This window comes from Mustela nivalis (genome assembly GCF_964662115.1).
Source record: "Mustela nivalis genome assembly, chromosome: 7".
Lineage (NCBI taxonomy): Eukaryota > Metazoa > Chordata > Mammalia > Carnivora > Mustelidae > Mustela > Mustela nivalis.
The window spans coordinates 24,900,556-24,925,319 of NC_139026.1; the positions used below are offsets into that span (position 1 = coordinate 24,900,556).

The following is a 24,764-nucleotide window of genomic DNA, read 5'->3' on the forward strand; positions in this document are numbered from 1 at the left end:
GTTCTCACTCTTCTGCTTGTGAATCTTTCCTGGCATAGGCTACCCATGGGAGGCATCAGCCCTAACCTCCTCCACAGGCTTTTGCTGTCAGACAGCAACTATAAAATCTGCTGGAAATCCAGTGCTCTCTGTGTCCTACTGTTTGGAGGGCCAAATGTTGGTGAAAGCTTGGAAAGGCATTGTTATTCCTACTGCTTTTCTGTGATTTTTATATCATGTGAATTCTTTTTTAAAAAGGTTTTATTTATTTATTTGAGAGAGAGAGAGCAGGAGTAGATGGCGGCCGAGGGAGAAGCAGGCTCCCCATTGAGCAGGGAGCCTGACGCTGGGCTGGATCCCGGGAACATGAGATCATGATCTGAGCCAAAGGCAGACGCTTAACTGACTGAGCCACCCAGGGGCCCCTCATGTGAATTCTTAGTAGCTCGAGACAAAGCATTTGTGTGAGAGAGGGGTTTGTTTTTTAAAAGAATGCAGTGGATGAATAGGGACCATCCTTGACTCCATGATCTAGTTTTCTGTTACTGTCATGCTGGGAAATTGACACAGTGTAATTCCAGGGCACCTTCAGCTTCTGCTGTTGTTCATTTCCCTTTTATTCCATGGGAGAGAGACCATCTAAACTGAGAATACCTCCTCTTTCTCCCTTACCCTTGAGGATCACAGTGAGTAGCATGCTTTTCAGAAATGTTTTCAAAATGCTTTAAAATACTGTTATCATTTCATTCTTTTATCAGATACTTTCGGAGTAACCACTCTGTGTCAGTCCTAGTAGCAGGACTCTGGGAGCGGGGAAGGTAAGCTAAATCAGTTTTCACATCATTGTTGTCTGGGTGGAAATACTGAAGGTGGGCATTGAGGTAGGAGAGATCTAGGATTAGAGCATTAAGTATTTGTTAAATGGGCATGTTTCGGGTATGTGCACAGTAATCATATGTACTGTTCACTGAGGTATGGGCAGTGTTAAGTGCCTTCCTAAAAGTTTTATATCAGCTACCTTATTCAGTAGTCACAGCAGACCTTTGTAGTATGTACTCTTGCTCCCCCACCTCCCTTTTTTATGATTTTATTTATTTATTTGAGAGAAAGAGAGCTAGCAGGAAGTGGGGCAGAGAGGGAGAGAAAGAATCCTCAAGCAGACTCTGTGCTGAGAGCAGAGCCCAACGCAGGGCTCGATCCCAGGACCCTGTGATCATGACCTGAGCTGGAGTCAGACATTTAACCACCGGAGCCACCCAAGTGCCCCACTTGTTCCCCTTTTATAAGTAGAAAACCGAAGCACAGAGAGACTCAGTTTTTTGCTGGAAATCACACAGTAAAGAGTGGTACAATCTGCACTTAAATGCAGACAGTCCAACTCCAGACTCTGTGCTCATTATGGAATTAGTTGTGAGCGATCAGTTCGCTCACTGATACTTTCTATTAGTGGCTTCCATTTTTTTTTAAAGGATGGTTGGTTATTGTTAACCAGCACTATCGGTGTCCCTGGAGCCTGTGAAACGCGTTGGACGGCATTCAGTCACTCTGGTATTATGTTGCAGCTGGGGGGTCAGAACTAACTGTGGACTTAAAGAAAATTGTTCATATATTTACTGTGTTGGTCCTTTCAGGGAATGGAATTTTACCTGTAGTAGGTCTAGAGTCCTATCAGAATGAATCTTGTGTTGTTTGCAGTGAAAAAAAAAAAAAAAGTCCATTAATTCTGTGACTTTTAGTACGTATCTTGAAGTTTGCTTTAATGTGTGAAAGCATGCCCCTCCACTGTGTCTAAGTGTGGATATATATGTGCACATGCCCACACACAGGCTTGCTTACAGATGTGAAGATCTCAGTACGTGGCTAGCTTCTTGGTCTCTATAGCCTGTTCTCAGTGATCCCAAACCCTTTCAGTGGAGAATCGAATCCAAAACTATGAGCCAAGTGTTAACTACAAATGAGGCTGTGTAACCCTCATTTCAAGCTCACAGTCCCAGGTGACCTCCTCCCCCTGCATGTTGCCCTCTTTGTGATGAGAGCTGTCATTCAATGGATGTTGACTTTGTGTCAGATTTAGTATTTAAGCTCTTGACCTGTTCGATCTCATTGATGCCATAGGATAACCCCTGGCAGTCAGTATTATTACTCTCATCAGCCCCATGAGGAAGCCAAGCTATAGAGAGTTACTTGTCCACAGTCACATAGATGTTAGTGGGGACATAATCCCAGGTTTGCCTGCCTCCAAGGTCAGTGGATTTCCTGTGTGGGAACACTGAGGCAGCACAGAGACAGATGAAGGAAGATGTTCAGAGCAGAGTATGCTTGTTTGAGAGGATGTGTGTGTGTTGTTTAGTTTTAAAAGATAAACAGCAGTAGCTGCAGCTTCCTCTGCCCTGGTGAGGTAGAAACATAAGAGCTTGTACCCTGCTGTTCAATGTAAAGGTATGAAATAAATCACAATTTCTGTGCCTTAGTTTCCTCATCTGTAAGATGACGTTAACAGTATCTGTTTAACCTACACTATATAAACATCATATGCATAGAGGGTTACATAAGGTGATGGGAATAAAAGGATGATTAAGTACCGTACACACGTAAGGAATTACCAGCCAGGATGTCCCAGCCCCTACCCACGATGAACTTTTAAAACTCATTTCTTGAGATGAAAATTGATGTTGCTGCAGATTTAGTTGAACAGATTCCTTAAAAGGATTTAGTTCTGGGGGCACCTGGCTGGCTCGGTGTTGCATGCATGGTAGAGCATGTGACTCTTGATCTCCGGGTCATGAGTTCAAGCTCCATGTTGGATGTAGAGCCTACCTTAAAAAAAAAAAAAAGATCTGGTTCTGCTTTTTCCTTCACTCATGTAACTAACTGTTTTAAAAAATTATTTTTATTAACATATAATGTATTATTTGCCCCAGGGGCACAGGTCTGTGGATCATCAGTCTTACACAAATCACAGCACTCACCATAGCACATGCCTCCCCAGTGTCCATCCCCCAGCTACCCTATCCCTACCCTGCCCCCCCGCCCCCGCAACCCTCAGTTTGTTTTGTGAGATTAAGAGTCTCTTATGGTTTGTCTTCCTCCCAGCCCCATCTTGTTTCATTTTTTCCTTCCTTATCCCCCAAACTCCCCACTCTGCCTCTCAAATTCCTCCTATCAGAGATATCATATGATCATGCAACCAACTTTTATTGAGTACTTATTATATGCCAAGCATTGGTATTGGTGCTGGAGGTTTAACAGTGACTCAGACTTACTCACAGGCTGTTCAAGACATTTTTCGGTTAGGATTGTCCGTCATCCAAGCACATGCTAACTGACCACGTGTGAAGTGAACAGGGTCAAATTCGGTCTGTGGCTGCCAAGACTAATGTGTGTGAAGAAATCTCTGGACAGATGGGACATCCAGTCCCTGGTGTGACTTTGCATCTTTCCTGTGCAGGGATGAGGAAGGCTCACACTGAAGCACGGGTGAAGCTGTTTCTCCAGAAACCCAAGGCGTGCACAGCGTGTGGCTCTCTGGGCTCGTGTTGTCATCTGCCCCAAATCAAGAGGCCCCTAGCCAGTTCTTTTAAACCAGAACTGCCCATGTAGTTTTTTAAACTCCCCAAAATGAGAAAAAAAAAAAAAAAAAGCATTTTCCTCTGAGCTCACCAATAAATAATAATAAATAATAAACTTTAGTCTGTTTTGATGACATTTAGTATACGTGCTGCCTAACTGAGCACCATTTTAGAGACATTTAAATTGTGTGTTCTGCAAAATTTCACCTTGCACTTTTTTTTTTTTTTTTGATGTTTAAGTTGAACACACACCCGGTCCTATAAGCATCTGGAAGGGGGACAAGTTTACTCAGTTCAGTGAGTGTTGGCTAAGCATTTCTGAAGATAGGCATTGTGGAAAGATCAGAACACACACACTCAAGTCCGACAGAAATAATCAAAACAACAATAACACAACTTACAGATGTGTTAGATGCTACCCCTCCTTTTTGGGTGCTTTTGGGGCAAGCACTGATTGACAGTGCAGTGAAGGAAACCCTTGAGAGCATCTGTCTACCTCCCCAGGGAGGATGGGCAGATGAGAAGTCTGAGGCCTGGAAAGGTACCAGAGGCAAAGTCCGAGTGTTGGTTAGAGACCTTGTTTTAACAGCATTCTGTGTTTTCTGATGGCAAACGTGTGCCCCCTTCCCCTCCCGCTCCCCTGCTGCCCCGTACGTATACACGAATAAACACACACCAGTTTGGGAAGGCTACCAACTGGTACTCTAGTAAACCAGTAAAATATGTAATTTGGGGTCGTGAGAGAGGACAGAATTTGCTGGGGAGAAGGAGGAGGAGAAGGAATATCTGTTTCCCAAAGTTGGGATCTGAACTATTGTCTAAAACATCAGACAACGCAGACAAATCAGACAAAGCAGAATCAGGGCTTCAGAGGTCAACTTGTGGGTGATTTATAGCTTAATGGAAACCAGAGCCTCATCATGCTTGGGCTGCACATTTTAAAGCAGTAGAATGAAGGCAAACTCAAATGCCAGTCCCAGAGCTTCCCCAACAGCAGCTGTTGCTGTGGGTGGACTTGGCTGTGTGTCTCAGGTCACGGGTGTGTTCTTGCATTTGTGTGTCACTGTCACTTAGCACATGGTGACAACTGCAGAGCATCCCAGACTCACCACAGCGACCGTCTCTGCCTCGGGTCACTGGGAGAGTCAGAGCTTCGGAATCAACACGCAGACTTGCATCCGCTTTTCATTTTATTGTGCTTGAAGCCTTGAACGTCTCCGGCTGCACACGTTAGAAGGGAAGATCTTCAGAAATTAAGCGGTGGTGCTCTGAAGGAGGGCTCCATACAGGTTTCCTCTGCTGTGCAAAAGGTCTCCTAGGAAACCTTTCATAAGCCAAAGTGATGTAAAGCAAAGAAGCAATTGCCGTTGGTTTATATGGGAAACATTTTTTAGCATTTCTGGATCTCAAAAAGAACCCCTCTAAAGCTTTTCCGATACCTTAGAACCCATCTTGTTACGGATATGCAAATCAGAATAAAGCACAGATGCTCACAGACACAGTTCAGAGCTGTAGAGCCTGATGCAGAGTGAGCCCCCAGGGAAGGAAGCTGGGGGGGCGCTGTTCTCGCTGCTCAGGTGCATGCTACCTCTCCAATGCCTAGCGGCAAAACAAACACCACTATTTCCTGTTTTTGCCTTTTCTCTTAAAAGTGAAAAAAATCCTCCAGATTTCTGCTGGTTATCAAAAGCAGGTACGAGTGTAGGTCTTTTGTGAAAGCAAAGTGGCATAACATGAATTTTCAAAAAGCAGGGGACTCCTGTAATTCCAAATAGCCAGTAGGACAGGCCAGCGGCAGGAGAGGATTCAGGCCCCGTGAGGGAAGGAAATCACCAGCAGGACAGCTTTGGTGGGTGGCAGCTGGGAGCCTTTATGGCCCCAGGCTGCGCACAGAAAGGCAGGGGTTCTGGGGCACCTGGGTGGCTCAGTGGGTTAGAGCCTCTGCCTTCGGCTCAGGTTATGATCTCAGGGTCCTGGGATCAAGCCCCGCATCGGGCTCTCTGCTCAGCGGGGAGCCTACTTCCCTTTCTCTCTCTCTCTGCCTACCTCTTTGCTTACTTGAAAAAAAAGAAAGAAAGAAGAGAAGAAAAGAAAAGAAAAGAAAAGAGCTTCTAAGGGCTCAGTCTCTGGAGCCTTCTGCTGCCAGGGAAAAGAATTCCTCTTCCTCTTCCCCCTCCTGCTGCTCCATCTTTGCTGATTACATTGGGTTCTTCCGGTGGTTTTTAAAGAGCTTTTGAGAAGCTGTAATGTAATCAGCTTCTGGGCTTATTCCAGACGATGAGGCTGCTCATCGCTTTGTCTCCAGGTTGCTTGCCTGGGACATGCATCTTCATCCTCCCCAGGCCAGGAGGTCTGAAGAAAGAAGGAGGGGAAAGTTCCAGATAGGTCAAGGCATTGAGTATGTAATGGACACATATGCTAGTTGGCAAATCTAAAGGATATAAAGTAGATCTGTTTCTCAGTCCCATCCCCTCCCCAGAAACAACTGTTGCCTTTCTATCTATTCCTGTAAAGAGATTCTATTCACATATAGAGGCGCCCAGCTGGCTTAGTCAGTAGAGCTGTGACTCTGGATCGTAGGGTCGTGAGTTCAAGCCCCATGTTGGGAGTAGAGTTTACTTAAAAATGCATGTATATAAATGCTTATGCATACTGTATATATAGACTTATGTATATGTACATATATAGTACACATGTATTTAGTGAACTGTCCTCTTTACACGATGGTAGTGTACTATACATTTCATTCCCTTCCATACTGGTTTTCATTGATCTTAGGAATTGTTCCAGGATAGGACATGCACAGCTGCCACATTCTTTCTTAATAGCTACAGAATGTTTGTTCTATTGCTTAGCTGGATCATTATTAGTCTCTTGTTATTGGACATTTTGGCTATACAATCTTACCATCCCAACAATACTTAACTGAGTATCCTAGAACATACATCTTTGGCACATGTGCTGATTTACCTATTGAATCGGTTTGCAGAAGTAAAATTACTAAGCCAAATGGTATATCCTTTTAGTATTTATAAAAATCGCCAAGTTGCCCTCCTAACCACGATTTATTCACATACAGCTTCCCTGAATGCATACCCCTGCCTGCTTTGCCCCGTCTCCATCCCCATCTAGGCTGCATCAGAGCTCATCTGTTGTAGGGGAGGAGGTTTAGGGTTTGATATGAACCCAAGTGTTTTGAAAGGTCACCCATGGGTATTGGCAATTACAAATCACAGAAAAGTCTACGTCAAACTGTCTTAAATAAAAAAAAAATTTATTGGCACGTATAACTCAAGTCTAGAGTCAAATTTGGATCAGGCATACGTGCCTTCAAGAGGGGCTGTGGTGTTGTTGTACAACTCCAGGGGGCGCACCCACATTGTGTTAGGAAACAGTGTGAGGCAGCCCCCTGAAATTGGTGGCTATGTACAGGGCACAGCTGAAGTCATGAGGAGGTGGTCTCTCTCTGCTTCTGAGCACTGTGTTTGCTTGGAGTTTGCTTCGTTCTCAGGACGGCCTTTCCTTTTTTTTTCTTTTTTTTTAAGATTTTTATTTATTTATTTGACAGAGATCACAAGTAGGCAGAGAGGCAGGCGGGGGAGCAGGCTCCCTGCTGAGCAGAGAGCCTGATGTGGGGCTCCATCCCTGGACCCTGAGCCAAATGCAGAGGCTTAACCCACTGAGCCACCCAGGCGCCACAAGCAGTGGCCCTGGAAGCTCCGCATCTCTGTTTTTTCAGCAACTTTATGTAACCTGAGAACCAAGAGCGCCCCCTTCTCTGAAGATACAGCAGAAGTCCCACAGATGAGCCTCTCAGACCTGGTGTGGGTCAGCTGCTCATCCCACACAACTAATCACTTCTAGGAATATCTTTCGGTTTGCTTACCCGTCATCCATTCCCTGTTCTTCTGGTCATAGCACCTCGACTGACTTTCTTCCCCCACTCTCAGCCCTCCAGCGGTGCTCACGCTCCGGTCAAAAGTTCAGAAATAACAGAAGCAAAACCAGTGAATCACCGAAGTGATAACTGGTAAAAGTTTGTTGTGCCCACACCAAAAAGACAGTTTGCAAACCGGGAGCACTGAAACCAAAGCATGGAGTGAAGCCCAGGGGGCTATTGTTATAAAGCAGCTTATATAGTGAGAAAGCAATGACTTTATTCTTCACAGTGATTGGTTATAATACTAGAGTTTTCTTTTCTTTTCTTTTCTTTTTTTAATTTTATTTATTTGAGAGAGCACACAAGCATGAGTCAAGGGTAGAGGCAGAGGGAGAGGGAGAAGCAGGCTCCGCACAGAGCAGGGAGCCTGATGCAGGGCTCAATGCCAGGACCCCAAAATCATGACCTGAACCGAAGGCAGATGCTTCATCATCTGAGCCATCCAGGAGCCCCTATTTATTTATTTATTTATTAGAGAGAGCGGGTACCGTGCAAGGCCTGGAGGGAGAGCAGAGGGAGAGGGACAAGGAGACTCTGCTGAATGTGGAGCCCGATGTGGGGCTCCATCCCACGACCCTGAGATCATGACCTGAGCCGAAATCAAGAGTCAAATGCTCAACTGACTGAGTCACCCTTGTGCTCCAATATTTTCTTTTATTTTTATTTATTTGAGAGAGGGCTCAGGAGCAGGGGAGGGGCAGAGGCAGAGGGAAGGGGAGAAGCAGACTCCCCATTGAATGCAGAGCCCAACTACAAGGGTGGGGGTGTGTGTGTGCTTAATCCCAGGAGGCTGAGATCCTGACCTGAGCCAAAGTCAGATGCTTAACTGACTGAGCCATCCAGGCATGTTCCAGGATTTTCTTTATTGAATTGAACAGCGGTTACTTGTTATCAAGTCTGGGAAATAGTTTAAGTTTTGCTAATGATTTCCAGAAACAAGCCAGACATGTCTCAGGTCAAGTTAGCCTTGCAAAATAAGTTAAATTAAGCTTCGTTTGAATGACTGAACAGCTCTTGTCTGCTCAGGGAATTTCCAGGGCTGGTCTCCATTTGCTGCTGGTTTTAAACACTACGCAGGCACCCATCCTGTGAATAGCCAACACAATTCTGATTTTCAGATTGAAAACCACCACTAACCATCTGCAGGCTAGCTGAGTGCTTCTCAGACTGAAGAAAGGGATGCAAATGTACATATAGCCCACCTGGGGATCCTGTGTTAAAGCAGATTCTAACTCAGATCCTGGGGGGGGGGGGAGCCTGAAATTCTGCATTTTAGGTGATGCTGAAGCTAGTGGTCCAGGCAGGGGGGAGGGGATATCCATGAGCAGTGATCAGTGCCCGTCAGTGACCTCTCCAGGTTCCTTGTATTCTAATGATTTTGAGATTTCATAGCATACACAGAAGAATGTGAAACCAACAAAATCCCCACAAGCAATCGATTTCAGTTTGTCTCCATTTCATGAAACAAAGAGAAGCCCCCTCTTTGATCGCATTTATCAAAAAAAAAAAAAAAAAGTATTGTTAAAACATTCATTCAGTTTGGAAGTACATTTCTATTGCTTGGCTTGGTGCAGTGGGGGGAGGAAGCCTTTGCTGAATTGTTCCTAAAGAATTGCACTTTTGACCAATATTGGCAGGAAAATAACTTTTCCCTCTGGGGACTACAAGCTCTCTGTTGTCTTAGAAAAAAAAAACCCTGCTGCTGCTTTCACCATCAAGCCAGTGACTTATTACTGCTTTGCCCAAGGAACCAATTTGCCCTGGCAGACACGAAGGCTTTATGTATTTAGTTATCCCATCATAGCTGGGTGGCCTGCTACCAAATTCTGAGGACAATATACTATTTTCTTGGAAATAACAAAAGCAATCTCTCTACTCTTTAGGTTTTCTTTTAAATAAATACTTTTCTCATCAGCTCTCAGAACCAGTATTTCAGTCCTGGGCTACCTTGAATAGCGCTAAATATTTTCTTTGCCCTAATTCAGGTCAGGTATTAAATAGACCCTCACTCCCACCCCTCTGCCCCGCTTCTGAATCAGAAAAATGATTTCTTTTGCAAAGCAATTTCATGCCTTGTTATCCCCAATATGTCCCTAAAATGGCATTACCAGAAAGTCCCTGTTCCTTTCAGAGATTGGAAGGGGAAGAGTGATTTCTAAAACAGGCTCAGCAGGGGTGCCTGGGTGGCTCAGTGGGTTAAGCCTCTGCCTTCGGCTCAGGTCATGGTCCCAGGTTCCCACATCGGGCTCTCTGCTCCACAGGAAGCCTGCTTCCCTCTCTGTGTCTCTATGTCTCTCTGCCTACTTGTGATCTCTGTCTGTCAAGTAAATAAATAAAATCTTAAAAAACATAAAAAATAAAAGGGGCTTAACAAACCCATGACACTGCCCACTTGGTATCTCCATGCTTTGTGTAGCTTTGTGGTGGCATTTGCTTTTAACCATGCCTCCTGTTAAGGGAAGTTCTGGCCTCAAAACATTTGTGTCATTATGCAAATATGGGTTAATGAATCGATTGAACAAAATACACTGTGATTGAGAGTTCGGCTGCTTTCATCAGAAAATAACATACAGCTGGATTTTTCTTCTTCTTCCTTTTTTTTTTTTTTTTTTTTTTTTTTTTTGGTGCATCCTCACTCTCTTTCATTACACAGATAAGGCATTTACCAGAATGCTAGTCTAAAGCATTCTTCAGAATTCTCATCTTACCCTTTATTATTGCTATAATGTTACGTAAAGCCAGTCCCATCTGTGAGCTTGGAAAACAACTTTAAGACTTTAAGTTTTAAAAGGTAGCATCTCCTTTATAAATACTGATCCTCTATAAATAATGTGATGTCCACATTCGCCTTTTGAGATTAATATAATCCAACCCCTAAAGTGTAATTAACTTAAAATACCCAAGAAAGGGGGTGTTCAGTCTTGGTTCTCTGAATCTGTAACTGACTGACTGAGTGCCAGAGTTGCCCTTAGATGATGCCCAAACTGGCAAGTCATGCATTAGCACCTTCCACTTTGAAGGTGGGATAGAAGGAAGAAGGTCATTTATGACATCAAGGAGTCATCTTTATTTGTTACCAAGGCAAATAGCAGGACAGGGAAGATTCTGGGCTTCACTAACTGGCTGAATGTCATTTTTCTAGCAACTCTTTATTGAACGCTTGCTGTGTTCTAAGTCCTGAGGGTAGGTTCTGGGTAAACAGTGATGAGTTCTGACCTCATGGAGGTATCTAAAATGATCCATCTGGTTTCTCTGGGCTTTACTTGAAAAACAAGGCTAGTTCTGAACCTCACAGATGATATGATATGATATGATAAACACATTTATGAAAGTATAAATTGTTAAACAACCATAGAGTTCTTTAGGTCAGCATGGTTACAGAGCCTCAGCACTGTCCTTAACCTTGAAATTGTCTAGGTCAGCTATTGTGCTTATTTTCTACTTTCATGACATTTTCTCAAATGGCATGCCCTTTGCCCTTTATCTTTTTGTGACAGTTGCATTTTCCTCTCCAAAGATGATCTCATTTTCCTGATTCTTGATGACCACCAGTTTGTCTGTCTGTCTGTCTGTCTTTGTTTCAGATTTTATTCATTGACTTGAGAGAGAGGGGGAGAAAACACAAGCAGGGAGAAGAGGGAGAAGCAGGTTCCCTACAAGCAGGGAACCCAGCGTGGGGCTCAGGCCCAGGACCCTGGGATCATGACCTGAGCTGAAGGCAGACCCTTACCTGACTGAATCACCCAGGCGCCCCTGAGTGCCAGCTTCTTATCTGCTTTGCAAAACATTATTTGAAAGGAGGGGCCTCCTAAGAAGTTTCATTGGCATTTGATATGAATTCAGAAAGAGAAAAATGACTATTCATAGAAGCTCAGGGAAAAAAAATTTCTCTATTATATATACAATTAAAAAAAGATACTTAAAATAACACCCCAGAATACAGTTATCATGAGACATCTCTGTCATTTCCTAGAGTTAGAAGTAGAGAACAATCTTGGAGTTGGGCGAGGAGCCAGCTTTGTCCTTTGTGGATAGGAATGATAGGGGTCCCGCTGTGCGGGAGGGAGTGGGCTGGGAGGGGCCTTCTCGGGATCATGCTGGGGCAGCTGAGCCTTGGAAGCATGAGGGGAAAGTTTCTGAGAAAGCCTTTCTTTGCAGTACATGTACGGGGAGGATCTCACTGCTTGTGTTTAAAGACCCCTGTTCTGTGACTGAGTCTCCCGGGGGACAGAATTTTGGTTCTTTCAGAAATTTTATGTACCCTCTGTTAATTGAGGGAGTCTTTCTTCCAGTATCCAGTTCTGATGTCCAGGCTAATACATGTTTCTCTGTCTCCCTCTGGTCTGTGTCCCCCACCTCGGCATCTTTCTCCCACCCCCGGCCCCTCCATCCCACATACGTGATTTATTCACTAAGTGTGAAGGCACAGCAAACCTCAAACCTGGGCCCCTAAAGAAACATTTTAGAGGGTCTGGTTTCACACTTTGTAAATTTTGCACTTAACAGAAGGGCTGCTTCTTTTCTCCATCCTGTGACCAAAAAAAAGAGGCTGCTTGGTGGCTAGTAAGCACCATGGTATCATACAGGGTTAGCCAGAGTTTTCTGTAAAGGGCCAGATAATAATATATTTTAAGCTTCCTGGGCGACACAGTCTACCGCAACTACTGAACTTGGCCATTGTGTCGTGAAAGCGGCTATAGGCAATCCATGAGCAAGGAGCATAATCACTGCTTGAAATTTGAATCTCAGGTTAGTTTTACGTGTCCTAAATATTACTCTTTTGATTTTTTTTTTTTAACCATTTGAAAACAGAAAAACCATGCTCAGCTTGTGGGCCTTATAAGCACAGGCAGTAGGTTCGATCTAGCCCACAGACCGTGGTAGTTTGCCAGCCCCTGGGGCCGAGGAGGAAATGCCGAACTAGGAGTGAGAAGCCTTACATTCCAATTTCAGTTTTATGTTTTAAGCCCTGACAGTCATTTAATGACTGACCTCCACTTCCTCATTTGCAAAATGGGTATGGAAAGGGGTGGGGGAGTAACTTTAGAATGGAGAAGCCTGGCAAACGTTACCTCAGAAAGGTGATTAGGGTTACCATCGGTGGCAAGTCATGGTGGAAGCATGTACCCCTGATTCGTGATGACAGTGGCGCTTGACGTGGCTGTCCATTACCTCAGCCTGAACGTAAGAAAAATATTAGACCAACACACAGTGAGGGACAGTCTCCAAAATACCTGACCAGCATTCGTCAAAATTGTGCAGGTTATCCAAAACAAGGAAAATGTGGGGAAACACACACACACAAAATGTTAGGGGGATCTGGGTTGCCAGGGTACGGCAACCCTGCACAATCTTGCAATTTTGCTGTAAATAAAAAACTCTTCTGAGATGAAAAGCTGACATGTATGTATACCCTAGGAGAAATCGCCACACTTTGGTGGTTGATTAGGTGCAGAGAGCAGGGGAGAAGGAGAAATAAAGATCGTCTCCAAGTCTCCAGTCTGCGACCAGGGAAGATGGTCATGCTATTGGGCAGAAATAATAAACACAGGAGAAAAATCAGAAAAAGGAGAGAGAACTTGGAGGACCAGGAACACGACCTTGAATTTGAGATACTGTTTACCACTTGAAGTGACAACATATTTGGAAAGGGTTTTTGGATTTCAGAAGTTTTGTTTAAAAGGATCTTCAGCCTAGCTGTGTTTGACATTTAAGCCCCAATTTAAGAAAGAAAGATTAACTGGATTAAATAATAAAGAATAATAAAGTAGTTATTGGACTTGCTGTAAGAAGCCAGACTCCCGCTCAGAGATAATGTCTGCATGTGGATATATTCAACCTGTTGTCATTAACGTGTTGCTCAAGCCTGGAGTAGCTAGAAGCCTCTTTTATTTGCGAGAGGAATTAAAGTCATGCTGCCAAGTGGAACATTATTTATTTAAGTGACTTAGCAGCTGGGAGCAGCCCTTTTTCTGGAGCAAGAAGTGCTCATTGTGTTGACCCGCACTGGAGAGCATGTTTTGTTTACTTCAGACAAGAAGTTAAGAGCTTTGTTCCAATCATTCCTTTTTCTGTCTCGCCCTATTTATCTTTTACAGCCAGAGTTGTTTCAGCAGTGCATAGAGGCCTTTGGGAGCCTGTGATGTCTGCTGCACATTAACGATGTGTCTGGTAAAACCATGGCCCAGACCCTGTACCTGCGTGGGCCCTCAGTAGGCAGCTCCCAACCGAAGAAATTCTGGTGGCAGAAAATGTAGGAGAAAAATAAGCCTCACAAATAAGCAAAGATATGTAATTAAAAATACATGCCAATGAGGGGTGTCTGGCTGGCTCAGTTGATGGCGCTGGTGACTCCTGACCTTGGGGTTGTAAGTTCGAGCCCCACATCGGGTGTGGAGATGACTTAAAAAATAAAATTTAAAAAATTATATATGTGCCAATGAGAGGATAAAGATAGTGAAGAAATGGGAGATTCCTGTGCTGGCAAGGGTATGGGGAAGAGCACTCTGGTGGAAATGTGAGTTGATGTGATCTTTCAGGAGAAAAGTTTGAAGTCTACATTCCAGACTTTCAAATATTTATATTCTTGGTTCCAGTATATTCCACTTCTAAGAGAGGCTGTCCTAAGGAAATCCTGGAACAGGCATGTAAAGATACCTGTGAATTATGATCATCCAAAATAGTGAAACACTGGATATAATATCTAACCGTAGAGTTAATAATTTTAACATTGTAGATACAGTATTATAATATAAAGACTTGCATTATTAAGTTTCTGAAGAAACAAATTTCAAAATGAATTTATAGTCCCTTTTACATAAAAATATATGTGTGCATTTGTGTTTCTCGAATAACACACTAACACTTAAATGCCTTTAGAATGTAGATGCAAATAAAAATATTTTAAAGTCTAAACCAAAATGTAGACTCTCCATGCCAAATTCTGAGTGGCATAAACTATCTTTATCTCGTAAGTTACTACTATTTGTAGAACCTAAAACATGTTCCCGTCATCACTCATACTCTCCTTCTCCTAAATAATCCTGACTTTCTGAAATAAACGTCGCAGCTCCTCCTAAACTATCGAGTACAGGTTTTTATTCTCAGTGTGAAGATTCTAGTACTCTCTTAACCAACGAGAAGCCCATAAATAGTTACTTTTTAGTTTTATTTTATGCTACAATAGTGAAAATTCTCAAGACAGTGTTTGATGAGAAGCACTCTATAGGAGGAAACCGGGTGAAAAAAAATGAGATTTCAGGAGGAAAAAAAAAATCTCTTTCTTCACTTTGATTTTATTAATTTATGCCTTGCCTCTTTCCAAGTGTACTTAAAGTACCCAGATGTCCCAGTAGAATGTGTGCTGGGCATAAAAACGTGTAGACACACGTGAACAAACCAGCGGTTGGCAAGGTGGTGATGATTTATAACAAAACACCCAGTATCCCTGAACGAGAGACTGTGCCCTTAACACGTGAATGAAGTGATTCCCAATCACCTTCTTTCCCAGGCCAACAGAAAACCAGCGTGGCAGTGCCACTGAGATCAGTCAGGGCGTTGAAGAGCTTGAGAAAAAGAGCTGAGGAGGACAGGATTCCTACATTCAGTGCAGCTTCATGTAACCATTCAGAGCCTGACAGAGTCAGAGGAGAGCGGAAGTGGGGTGCGGAGAGGGAGGAAGGTCCGCAGCTCCCCTGCTCTTTGCCAGGCACTAAGCTTCACTCCTTTAGTATGCTGCGGACACGAATATAATGTTCAGGTGGTAGTTTGGTCTCAGTATTTCTGAGTAAATCCAGGCTCTTCATGCTCCTGCATCCCGTGGATCCCTGGACCTGCCACTTCCACAGTCAGTTGCTGTTGGGTCCAGATTTCCCTCCTCCTACGTCCTTCATCCTCCTTCATCAGCCCAGGCTTAAACCCTGCGCCATAGCGGGGGTAGGGAGGGCTTGGCATTATCTGAAGAGATCTACCAGAAGCCCCCAACTTCAGAGACAGAGTGAGCAGGACTTTGTTTTCTTTTCCCTAACTCTGTCTCTTTCCGAAAAAGGGTTTGAAGTGCCCAACTCTTACAACAGGATGTGTGCCGTGAGACATTTCAAAAGAGGGAGAGAACTGTAGGAATTCCGCAGAGAAGGGCAATATATAAAAAAGCAAGGTAAGGGGCGCCTGGGTGGCTCAGTGGGTTAAATAAAGCCTCTGCCTTCAGCTCAGGTCATGATCCCAGGATCCTGGGATGGAGCCCCATGTCGGGCTCTCTGCTCCGCAGGGAGCCTGCTTCCTCCCCTATCTCTCTCTACCTGCCTCTCTGCCTACGTGTGATTTCTCTCTGTCAAATAAATAAAATCTTAAAAAAAAAAAAAAAGCAAGGTAAGACAGAGAAGAAAGGAGAGAAAGTTAAAGACTCCCTCTGATCGCTGTGTGAGGGTGAAAGATTGAGGGCAGTTAGTCATGGAGTGTGGAGCTCCTCAAGATGTTTGGTGACTAAAATCGGTGGCACGTGTGAAGGGTGAGCTCTTGGCTTTGTGGCAAGTTTGCCTCTGAGTCTTCCCGAGAATCAGGAAACCTTCTTCCTCTATGAGGACAGCTTCAAGCCAAGGTTCCTTCTGGAACCTTGAGTTCATTCCATTCCCATTATCCCTGCCATGCTTGGCTACACCTAAAATGTTGACCCCCTCATCGGCTGACATCTTCTTAGTGGACTTCTGCCCCCTCGCATCTTCCCATCCCTTACCACTGTTCCAGACTTTCCTGCAAAGTTCCCAGGTAGGAGCTTCTGGACTAAGTCTGGCCCTTGGCCATGTTTTATTCGGCCTGCCACGCCACGCGTATCCCTATGTGGCACCCGCTGGCAAGAGCCAAGAGTTCCTTTCTCCATTAGTGGGAGCAAAGACCCTGCCGCTCCCTGATTTTTTCCCAAGCTTGGCTGTGTTCCATTTCTTGGTCTAGGTGGCAATCAGATGAATGTATTTAGTTTGTGAAAATTCACAGAGTACTTACTATTTTTGTATTTTTCTATGCATGTTGTTCATCTTTTTTTTTTTAAGTTTTCTAATTGATTAAAAAGCAGAATCTTGATTTCCCCAGACAGACCTTATGCCGTAGACGTCATTATCTTCTGTTCTTTGTAGATGAGGCTGTTCAGACCTGGAAAGGTCAAGCAGTTTGTCTGTGGTCATACAGCTGGTCCGTGACCAAACTCAGATCACACCCGGAAAGCCTATGCTCACTTCATCCCAGGAGAGTTTGCACAGCCATGAGGCTCTCTAATTCTATTCTTGGCTTCTCTGTGCTGCCACTTCAGTATCCAACCCATGAATTTCAGAGACGTGTTTACATGATTTCTTTTATGTACTCTTGTAGATTAAAGATGGCCATAAATTTTTTACAGCTCCTCCTATCGAGATGTGGGCTCCGATTCCCCTCCTTTGGAACTTGAGCCAACTTTGAGGATCTGCTTAATTAGTAGAGTGCCATGAAAATGACACTGTGTGACAGACAGGTGAACTGTAGTGAGACTTACAGCATCTGCCACGCTTTCCTTGACCACTGACTCTTCCAATCCAACTGCCATGATGTGAGGAAGCCCAAGGAGCCCTTTCGGGAGGTCTGTAGGGAAAGGAAATAAGTATGTTGGCCGGCAGTTCCCGCTGAGCTCCCAGCAGCAGCTTTCCAGCCATGCGAGTGAGCTGGCTTTGTGGGTGGGTCCTCCCGCTTCAGCTGAATGAACCCCAGTTAGTGCCGTGTGGAGCAGAGATGAGCTGTCTCCACTGAGCCCTGCCCAAATTGCAGATTTCACAAAGAAAAGAAACAGCTTTCACTGCTGAAGCCGCTAAATTGGGGGATGCTATGTTATGCAGCCATAGGTAACAGGAACACATGTCAGCTGTGCTCAAGCACTAGAAGGTAGGTTAAATGTGAGCTCAAAAAGTTTCATGTCCTTTAATATTAATATTAGTGTAGCACAGGAAGTCTCCATTAGGAAAAACAGAACTCTAAATTCAGTCCAGCCCCAAAAATCAGTCCCAGAAACTATTTTTGCATAGTTAAGAATGTTTTTTCCTCTGTCCTCACTAAAGCAAATACCAAAGACCACCCACATTAGCGTGCATTGACTGACTAACTTGGAGTCTTCTAAGAAAAAACACATTTGCTGGTAGAATGTCAACAAAATGCTATCAGAATAATTACAGAAGCTGCATCAATGTAAAATCAGACTGCGTATGAATCTGTGAGTCACTGGGAATTAGGTACAAGAGCTGCACAGTCTAGAGTTGGTTTTTCACATTAGCTAAAAGGGCAGAAGAAGAACATCTAACATTTTAGGGGGGCAGGGGATCCCCACTCACTCAAGACATTTGCTTGGCAAATATTTTCCCAACAAGAGGGCACAATTACATAGGGTGTGTTCCACCAGGCCTGACAGACCAAGTCGAGTGATTGATGACTAGGGTGGTGTGTTTACTGTGAAGGGAAGTCATGGGATTATCGTTCCCCTTGCTCCTGAGTCCTTTCCAATCTGTGCAGATGTGCTCGTGTTCTCTAGAAGATAAGCCAAGGAGGGGGAGAAATGCCCTTGACTGCATGGCTGGTGGTAAAATGCCTTTGAGAATCTTAATAGGGTTATGGCTGTTGGGGAGATACCTATTAGAAGGTTGATGGGTTTAGGAAAACTTAAGGTGGCCACAGTATGTACCTGAATAAAAAAAGCAGGTTGACAAACAGGTGGTATTATGTCAAATAATTTGTTTGATACATTAATGGCTGGATAAAAGGTAGTGAGTTTGAGGGATTTTTCAGAAAGGTTGACAGGATCTACACTGTTAGAGCAGGGTTGTTACTTAGTCTGCAGCTCTGGTGAGAACACAGCCAAGACAATGTATAAACAAATGGACAGGGCCATGTGCCAATAAAACTTTATTTATGGACACGGAAAACTGAATTTTAAGTAATTTTCACATGCCGCAAAATATTTTTCTTTTGATTTTTTTTTAAACTATTTAAAAATACAAAAACCATTTTTAGCTCCCAGGCTATACAAAAACAAGCAACAGGCCAGATCTGCCTGCAGGCCATAGTGTGCTCACCCTGTTGTCATTTGGGTGGGGAAAGAAGTTGAATGATTGGGGGAGAGGAAATGGCTTGCTTTCCGCCATCTACTTTTTTTCTTTTCTTTATTTTATTTTATTTATTTATTTAAGTAATCTCTGTACCTAACATGGGGCTTGAACTCAACCACAAGATCAAGAGTCCCATGCTCTTCTGACTGAGCCAGCCAGGCACTCCACGCCCTCTACTGTCTAGACTTCTGTTTTTGGAACTGTTTAGAACAAGTATTGTTTAAAACAAGTATATGAGGGGCGCCTGGGTGGCTCAGTGGGTTAAGCCGCTGCCTTCGGCTCAGGTCATGGTCTCAGGGTCCTGGGATCGAGTCCCGCATCGGGCTGTCTGCTCAGCGGGGAGCCTGCTTCCTCCTCTCTCTCTCTCTCTCTGCCTACTTGTGATCTCTATCTGTCAAATAAATAAATAAAATCTTTAAAAAAAAAAACAAGTATATGAGTTTTACAAAGAGAAAATTAAAGATATGTCTGTGTTAGAATCAAAGGAAAAAAAAAGTCTGTATACAAGGGTTCTACTAGGTTTCAGTGAGAAGGGGACATGTGATCTCTTGGGGCTCAGGTTCAAATACTTTAAGATCTCGGTCATTCAGACTCACCCACTCAGAATTTGGGTTGAAAGTCCTATTTGCTCACTCGAAAAAGAAGAGGTTTGTTTGTTTATTTGTGAAGATTATTTATTTGAGAGAGAGGGTGCACTTGCATGTGCACAGGAGTGGGGGGAGGGGCACAAGCAGAGGGAGACAGAGAAGCAGGCCCCCGACAGAGCAGGGAGCCCCATGCATGCGGGGCTCGATCCCAGGACCCTGAGATCATAACCTGAGCTAAAGTCAGATGCTTAACCAACTGAGCCACCCAAGTGTCCCAAGAAGATATTTATGTATTAACTTAAATTATAAAGTGTGAGGCAAATGGTGTTACTAATTATAAATATTACATATTATAAATATTTTCATCTGCTTATTGAAGGACGTCCATTAGAATATCTACCTGGATATAGATGCTGGCAAGCATATTTCTTTTTAAATGCTGTGTTACTCAGACCAATTCAGACTACTCTCTTTTCTCATTTTACCCAGAAATGGTACCTATCTTGGGCTACTTTGCTTTACATTCTTTTTATCTTTTTCCTGAAGGCGTGGCACTGGCCCTGTAGATGGGGCTTGCTTGCCTGCTTGCGCTCTCTCTTTCCTTCCTTTACTTTCCTTCCCTTTCTCTTTCCCTTCCCCCCACAAATATTTACTGAGTGCTTCCTACGTCCCGGGCATTTTCCTAGGCCCTGAAGACTAGGAGTGAACCAAGCACGGTTCCTGATCTATGCAGCACACATTTTTCGTTAAGTCTGATTTTGTCCTGTTTATCGGAAGTAATGCTTTTCCGCAGGGCTGGCAAATGAGTTTCACCTCACAAGTCTACTCCTCCTGACTGTTACTGGCTGCTTGAGGTTGCAGGTTAGGAGGCCTTCTGAGAATCTGCTAGAATGAGGACTCTCTTCTGTCATTCAGCTGGGGAGAAGAGGAGTGTGAGAGCAGACGGCCACATACGTGGTGGATCTTAGGTGGGTTGTGAATCCTGGCCCAGGACAGGCAGCTGAAGGGCAGTGTGACTTGCTGCTGGTGGGCTAGAAACAGATCTGGTGTCAGACGGGATCCAGACTGATTTTTTTCCTTTCTTTTTTTTTTTTTTTAAGATTTTATTTATTTTATTTGAGAGAGAGTGAGCAAGAGGGAGAGTGTACATGTGAGCAGAGGGGAAGAGCAGAGGGAGAGAGATAAGCAGACTCTGTGCTGAGCTCAGAGCCCGACCCAGGCCTCGGTACCATGACCCCGAGATCATGACCTAAGCTCCAATCAAGAGTTGGATGCAGAGGGCGCCTGGGTGGCTCAGTGGGTTAAGCTGCTGCCTTTGACTCAGGACATGATCTCAGGGTCCTGGGATCGAGTCCCACATCGGGCTCCCTGCTCAACGGGAGCCTGCTTCCCTCTCTCTCTCTGCCTGCCTCTCTGCCTACTTGTGATCTTGATCTCTCTCTCTGTCAAATAAATAAATAAAATTCAAAAAAAAAAAAGAGTTGGATGCGGAACAGACCAAGCCACCCAGGCACCCCAATTTCTTTCCCTTAAAAAAATTAACTTACTTCTATTTTAAAAAGGATAGAGGAAGATTCTTAAATGTTTTATTATTGGCATTTAATAGAAATAAGGCATCTGTAAAGTGGCAAGAGATTTTAAGATCCTTAATGTTATGTGATGTATAGTCTGTGAAACAGGGAAGTAGTCCAACTTCTTTAGGGGTAATTAAATGTTGTATTGAACAACGAGAAGATGTCGATCAATTTTAAAGAATGGCATTACTTTTTACATAAGCGTTTTTTCTGTCTTAGTTGGTCATAAAATTATAGACTCCCTGTAACTCCCCAAGGATGATTTCATCCTCAGTTAAGGATCTAAGATGTGTGGTGCCACAGCTCTTCACAGAATATTTTAGAATATTTTAGAAGGCATCAACCAAACCTCCATGTGCAAGTGTGCTCAGTAGTCAAATTCAGTAAGCATAGGGTATTTTCTTAATCAAGGACTCAAAAAAAAAAAAAAAAAAGGGTACTTAGTTAAAAGATATCATGGTTTCTGTTTTGGTTTTGAGTATGTGTGTATGTATGTGTGTGTGGTGTGTATGCATAGACATGTGTGTATTTACGTTTCACTTGATCAACGGGTTAGTTGTCTTTTGGTAATTATGGCTCACAGAAGAATTTTCACTTATACAGAAAGCACCATCAGATGATCACCGTAGTCTTTTCTGTTCTTGCTATCAGGAGCTGATTTCCCTTCTGCCTCATCTTTGTGACATAGCTCATGAGGCCTCAGTTGTTTTCATCTTTAAAATGGAATCTACTTGGAAGATTATTACAAGGGTTAATTATTCTTTTTTAAGAATTTATTTATGGGAGCATGTACACTCACATGTGCACGCGCGCGCACACACACACACCTGTGAGAGGGGGAGGAGCAGAGGGAGAGAATCTTCAAGCAGACTCTGACTCCCTGCTGAGTACCCAGCCCTCTGCAGGGCTCCAGCTCACAATCCTGAGATCATGGCCTGAGCTGAAACCAAGAGTTGAACACTTAACTAACTGAACCACCCAGGCACCCCAAGGGTTAATTATTCTTATAGCTATCATTATAATTAATATCATTTTCATTAGTAACTAGCATTTACTAAACATATATTATGTCCTGTCTTAGGCACTTTAACATGGATTTTCTTATTTAATTCTCTCAATAACACAAGGTAGGTCCTATTATTATTCCCATTTTGTACGTAAAAAGCTGGGCTGAAGAGAGGTTACCAGTCTGCTCAGGGTTACACAGCACATGATGACAGCACGTATACAAAAATCCCTACATCAGGCCTGGCAGATAACAGGTGTTCACTGCATGTGAACCTCATACATGAAGTCCGTTTGCACCCCCCACCCCACCATATCCTGCACAACAGCAGATGTAGAGGAGACCATCAGCTCTTTATAGGTAATCTGTCTGGGAATGAAAGCCCATGTATTCCTCTTTCGTCTTCCAGGCCTCCTAAGATTAGGTATATCCCTAGGATGTTTCTCATGATGCTTTTCTTTCCCTCTATTGTGAGGCTTTACCTTGGTCCTTGGACAAAACTACAATATCTGCTAAAGTCCAAACAGAAACAGCATGATACACACAAACCCAATAATTAGAGAGAATTAAGAAAGAAATTCCTTGGGGCCCCTGGGTGGCTCAGTTGATTAAGCCTCTGACTCTTGATTTCAGTTAAGGTCTTGATCTCAGGGTTGTGAGTTCGACCCCTGTGTTGGGCTCCACACTGGGCATGGAGCCTGCTTTAAAAAAGGTTGGAAGGGGGGGCGCTTGGGTGGCTTAGTGAGTTAAAAAAAAATTATAAAGAAACTCCTCACAAAAGGGGAGAGAAAATGTGGGAGATAGAGCAGGGCTCTCCTCAGGCTGGTAGCAGACGTGCCCCCTCCAGCCCTAGGCCTGAAGAGGGAGGGAGGGGTTACCAGAACCCAGGCATAGGAGGCCATGTGGAGGGGGTTGCCTGACCAGACCTGTGATCTTTGGTTAAAGGATGCAGCCAGCCCACGGTGAGACATGGACAAGGAAAACGAGATGAATACTCAGACTCACTCCTTCCTCCCTACCCCCTGCCAGAGCTCTCCAGAGGTGAGCCCAGCTGGAGGCCCCTAGATGTCTCTACGGGTATGTCTACGGGTTCCCAGAGAAGGCAGAGCCATCCTGATGGACAGGTGGAAGATAACCAGTGCTGCTGTGATCCCATGACTGGGAAATGGCGAGACACCTGCATTGCACACCGAGATCACACTTCTTGGTCGCTGTGCAGATTTAAACAGCCCTGGCTCCAGCTGTGGAACCGATGGTAGATTCGGCAGGTAGACAGTTACATATTAGTTTTTATACCGGGGACAAAGAATTGGAGTTGGCACTTGACATAGCTTTTGAGGCTGATTCACTATTGCATTAGCCATACCTCTTAAAAAGTTCAGTATACTTACATAAAATAAACATAATAATATATCCTCAGAGACAGATGTGGCTTCTATTAGTCTGTACATCTTTTGAGATTTCTCATGGAGATGAGAAGTTTTATTATGAGTGTAATACACATTAGCAATTAGATATGAATCTCTTAAGTTATTTAGATTTGAGATAAGTGCCCTTGACTTTTTTAAAAAAAGATTTTAATAATCTCTGTACCCAGCCTGGGGCTCAAATTCACAACCAAGAGATCACGAGTCACATGCTCTACCAGCTGAGCCAGCCAGGGGCCCCCAAAGTGCCCTTGACTTTAATTGCTGACTCTGTGGCATATTGTGGATTGTCCATCTTGGAGGCAAATAGCTTGACTTGAAAGATCATAGGGATTTTTCTCTGATCTTTTTTGCATGTTACATGGTCTCAAACATAATGACCAGGATAATAATTGGGACACATTCTACCAAGAATTAACCATTTCAATCAACTGTCCTCCTTTGTTATTGTGCTCTGTGTCCTATAGATGAAGCTCAGGATAAATTGCTGACATATAAATTGAACATGTAAGGACTCATATCTTATATGACATATCTACCAAGTACTTAAAGGTTTAGACAATATATTGGTAAATATATTTATATTTATATAAGTGGAACTCACACTTTACTCTTGAGATTGTAAAGTAGGTCAGTGATTTTGAGTAACTGGCAGTTCCCACTAAAGCCATACAAATACCTGTCCTACAAACAGCATTAGAGAAATGAGTATTTACATGTAGACACACAGAAGAGTATTTATAGCACTCTTACTCCTAAAAGCTCCTAACTAATAACCCAAAGAGGCATTGACAAGAAAATGGATAAAATAAGTTGTGGTTTATTCATACAGGGAAATACTTCACAGCAATAAAAACGATGAACCTAATTATTAAAATAATGAGCTAGGGACACCTGGGTGGCGTGTTCGATTGAGTGACCGATTCTTGGTTTCAGCTGGAATCATAATCTCCGGGTGGTGGGATCAAGCCCCACACTGGGTTCTGCCCTTGGCACGGAGTCTGCTGGTCTCTCTCTCTGACTACTCCCACCCCCCGTACTCATGTACTCTCTCTCTGAAGTAAATAATAAAAAAAAAAAAATAGTGAGCTAATGACACATGCAAAACAGTGGTTGAATCTCAAAGATATTATGTTGAGTAAAAGAAGCCAGACACAAAAAGAGTGCCTGTATGAAGTTCAGGGATAGGTAAACTGAAATTACGGTGATAGAAGTTTAAAAAAAAAAAAAAAAAGATTATGCTTTTTATGCTGGGATGGGGGTGGCAAGTAATGATTTAGAAGACTCATAATGAAACCTGGGGAGTTGAATATGAGGTTTTTTTGTTTTGTTTATTTTTTAAAAAGATATTATTTATTTATTTAACAGACAGAGATCACCAGTAGGTAGAGAGGCAGGCAGAGAGAGAGAGGGAAGCAGGCTCCCTGCTGAGCAGAAAGTCCGATGCGGGGCTTGATCCTAGGTCCCTAAGATCATGACCTGAGCTGAAGGCAGAGGCTTAACCCACTGAGCCACCCAGGCACCCCTATTTTTGTTGTTTTAAAGATTATTTATTTAAGAGAGAG

General features: G+C 43.5%; 1 protein-coding gene across 7 annotated transcripts in view; it reads left to right on the plus strand.

Moving 5' to 3' along the window:
* Positions 1-24,764, plus strand: part of TMCC3 (transmembrane and coiled-coil domain family 3) — a 262,682-nt gene that overhangs the window by 130,092 nt on the left and 107,826 nt on the right. Inside the window, exon 1 of one of the 7 annotated variants that reach the window (XM_082739306.1) lies at positions 15,849-16,251. The exons of the other annotated variants lie outside the window; for them this stretch is intronic. Coding sequence (XP_082595432.1) covers positions 16,063-16,251 — 189 coding nt within the window. The 5' untranslated portion in view covers positions 15,849-16,062. Of the gene's footprint in view, positions 1-15,848; positions 16,252-24,764 lie in introns of those variants that run through there. 7 annotated transcript variants of the gene reach the window in all.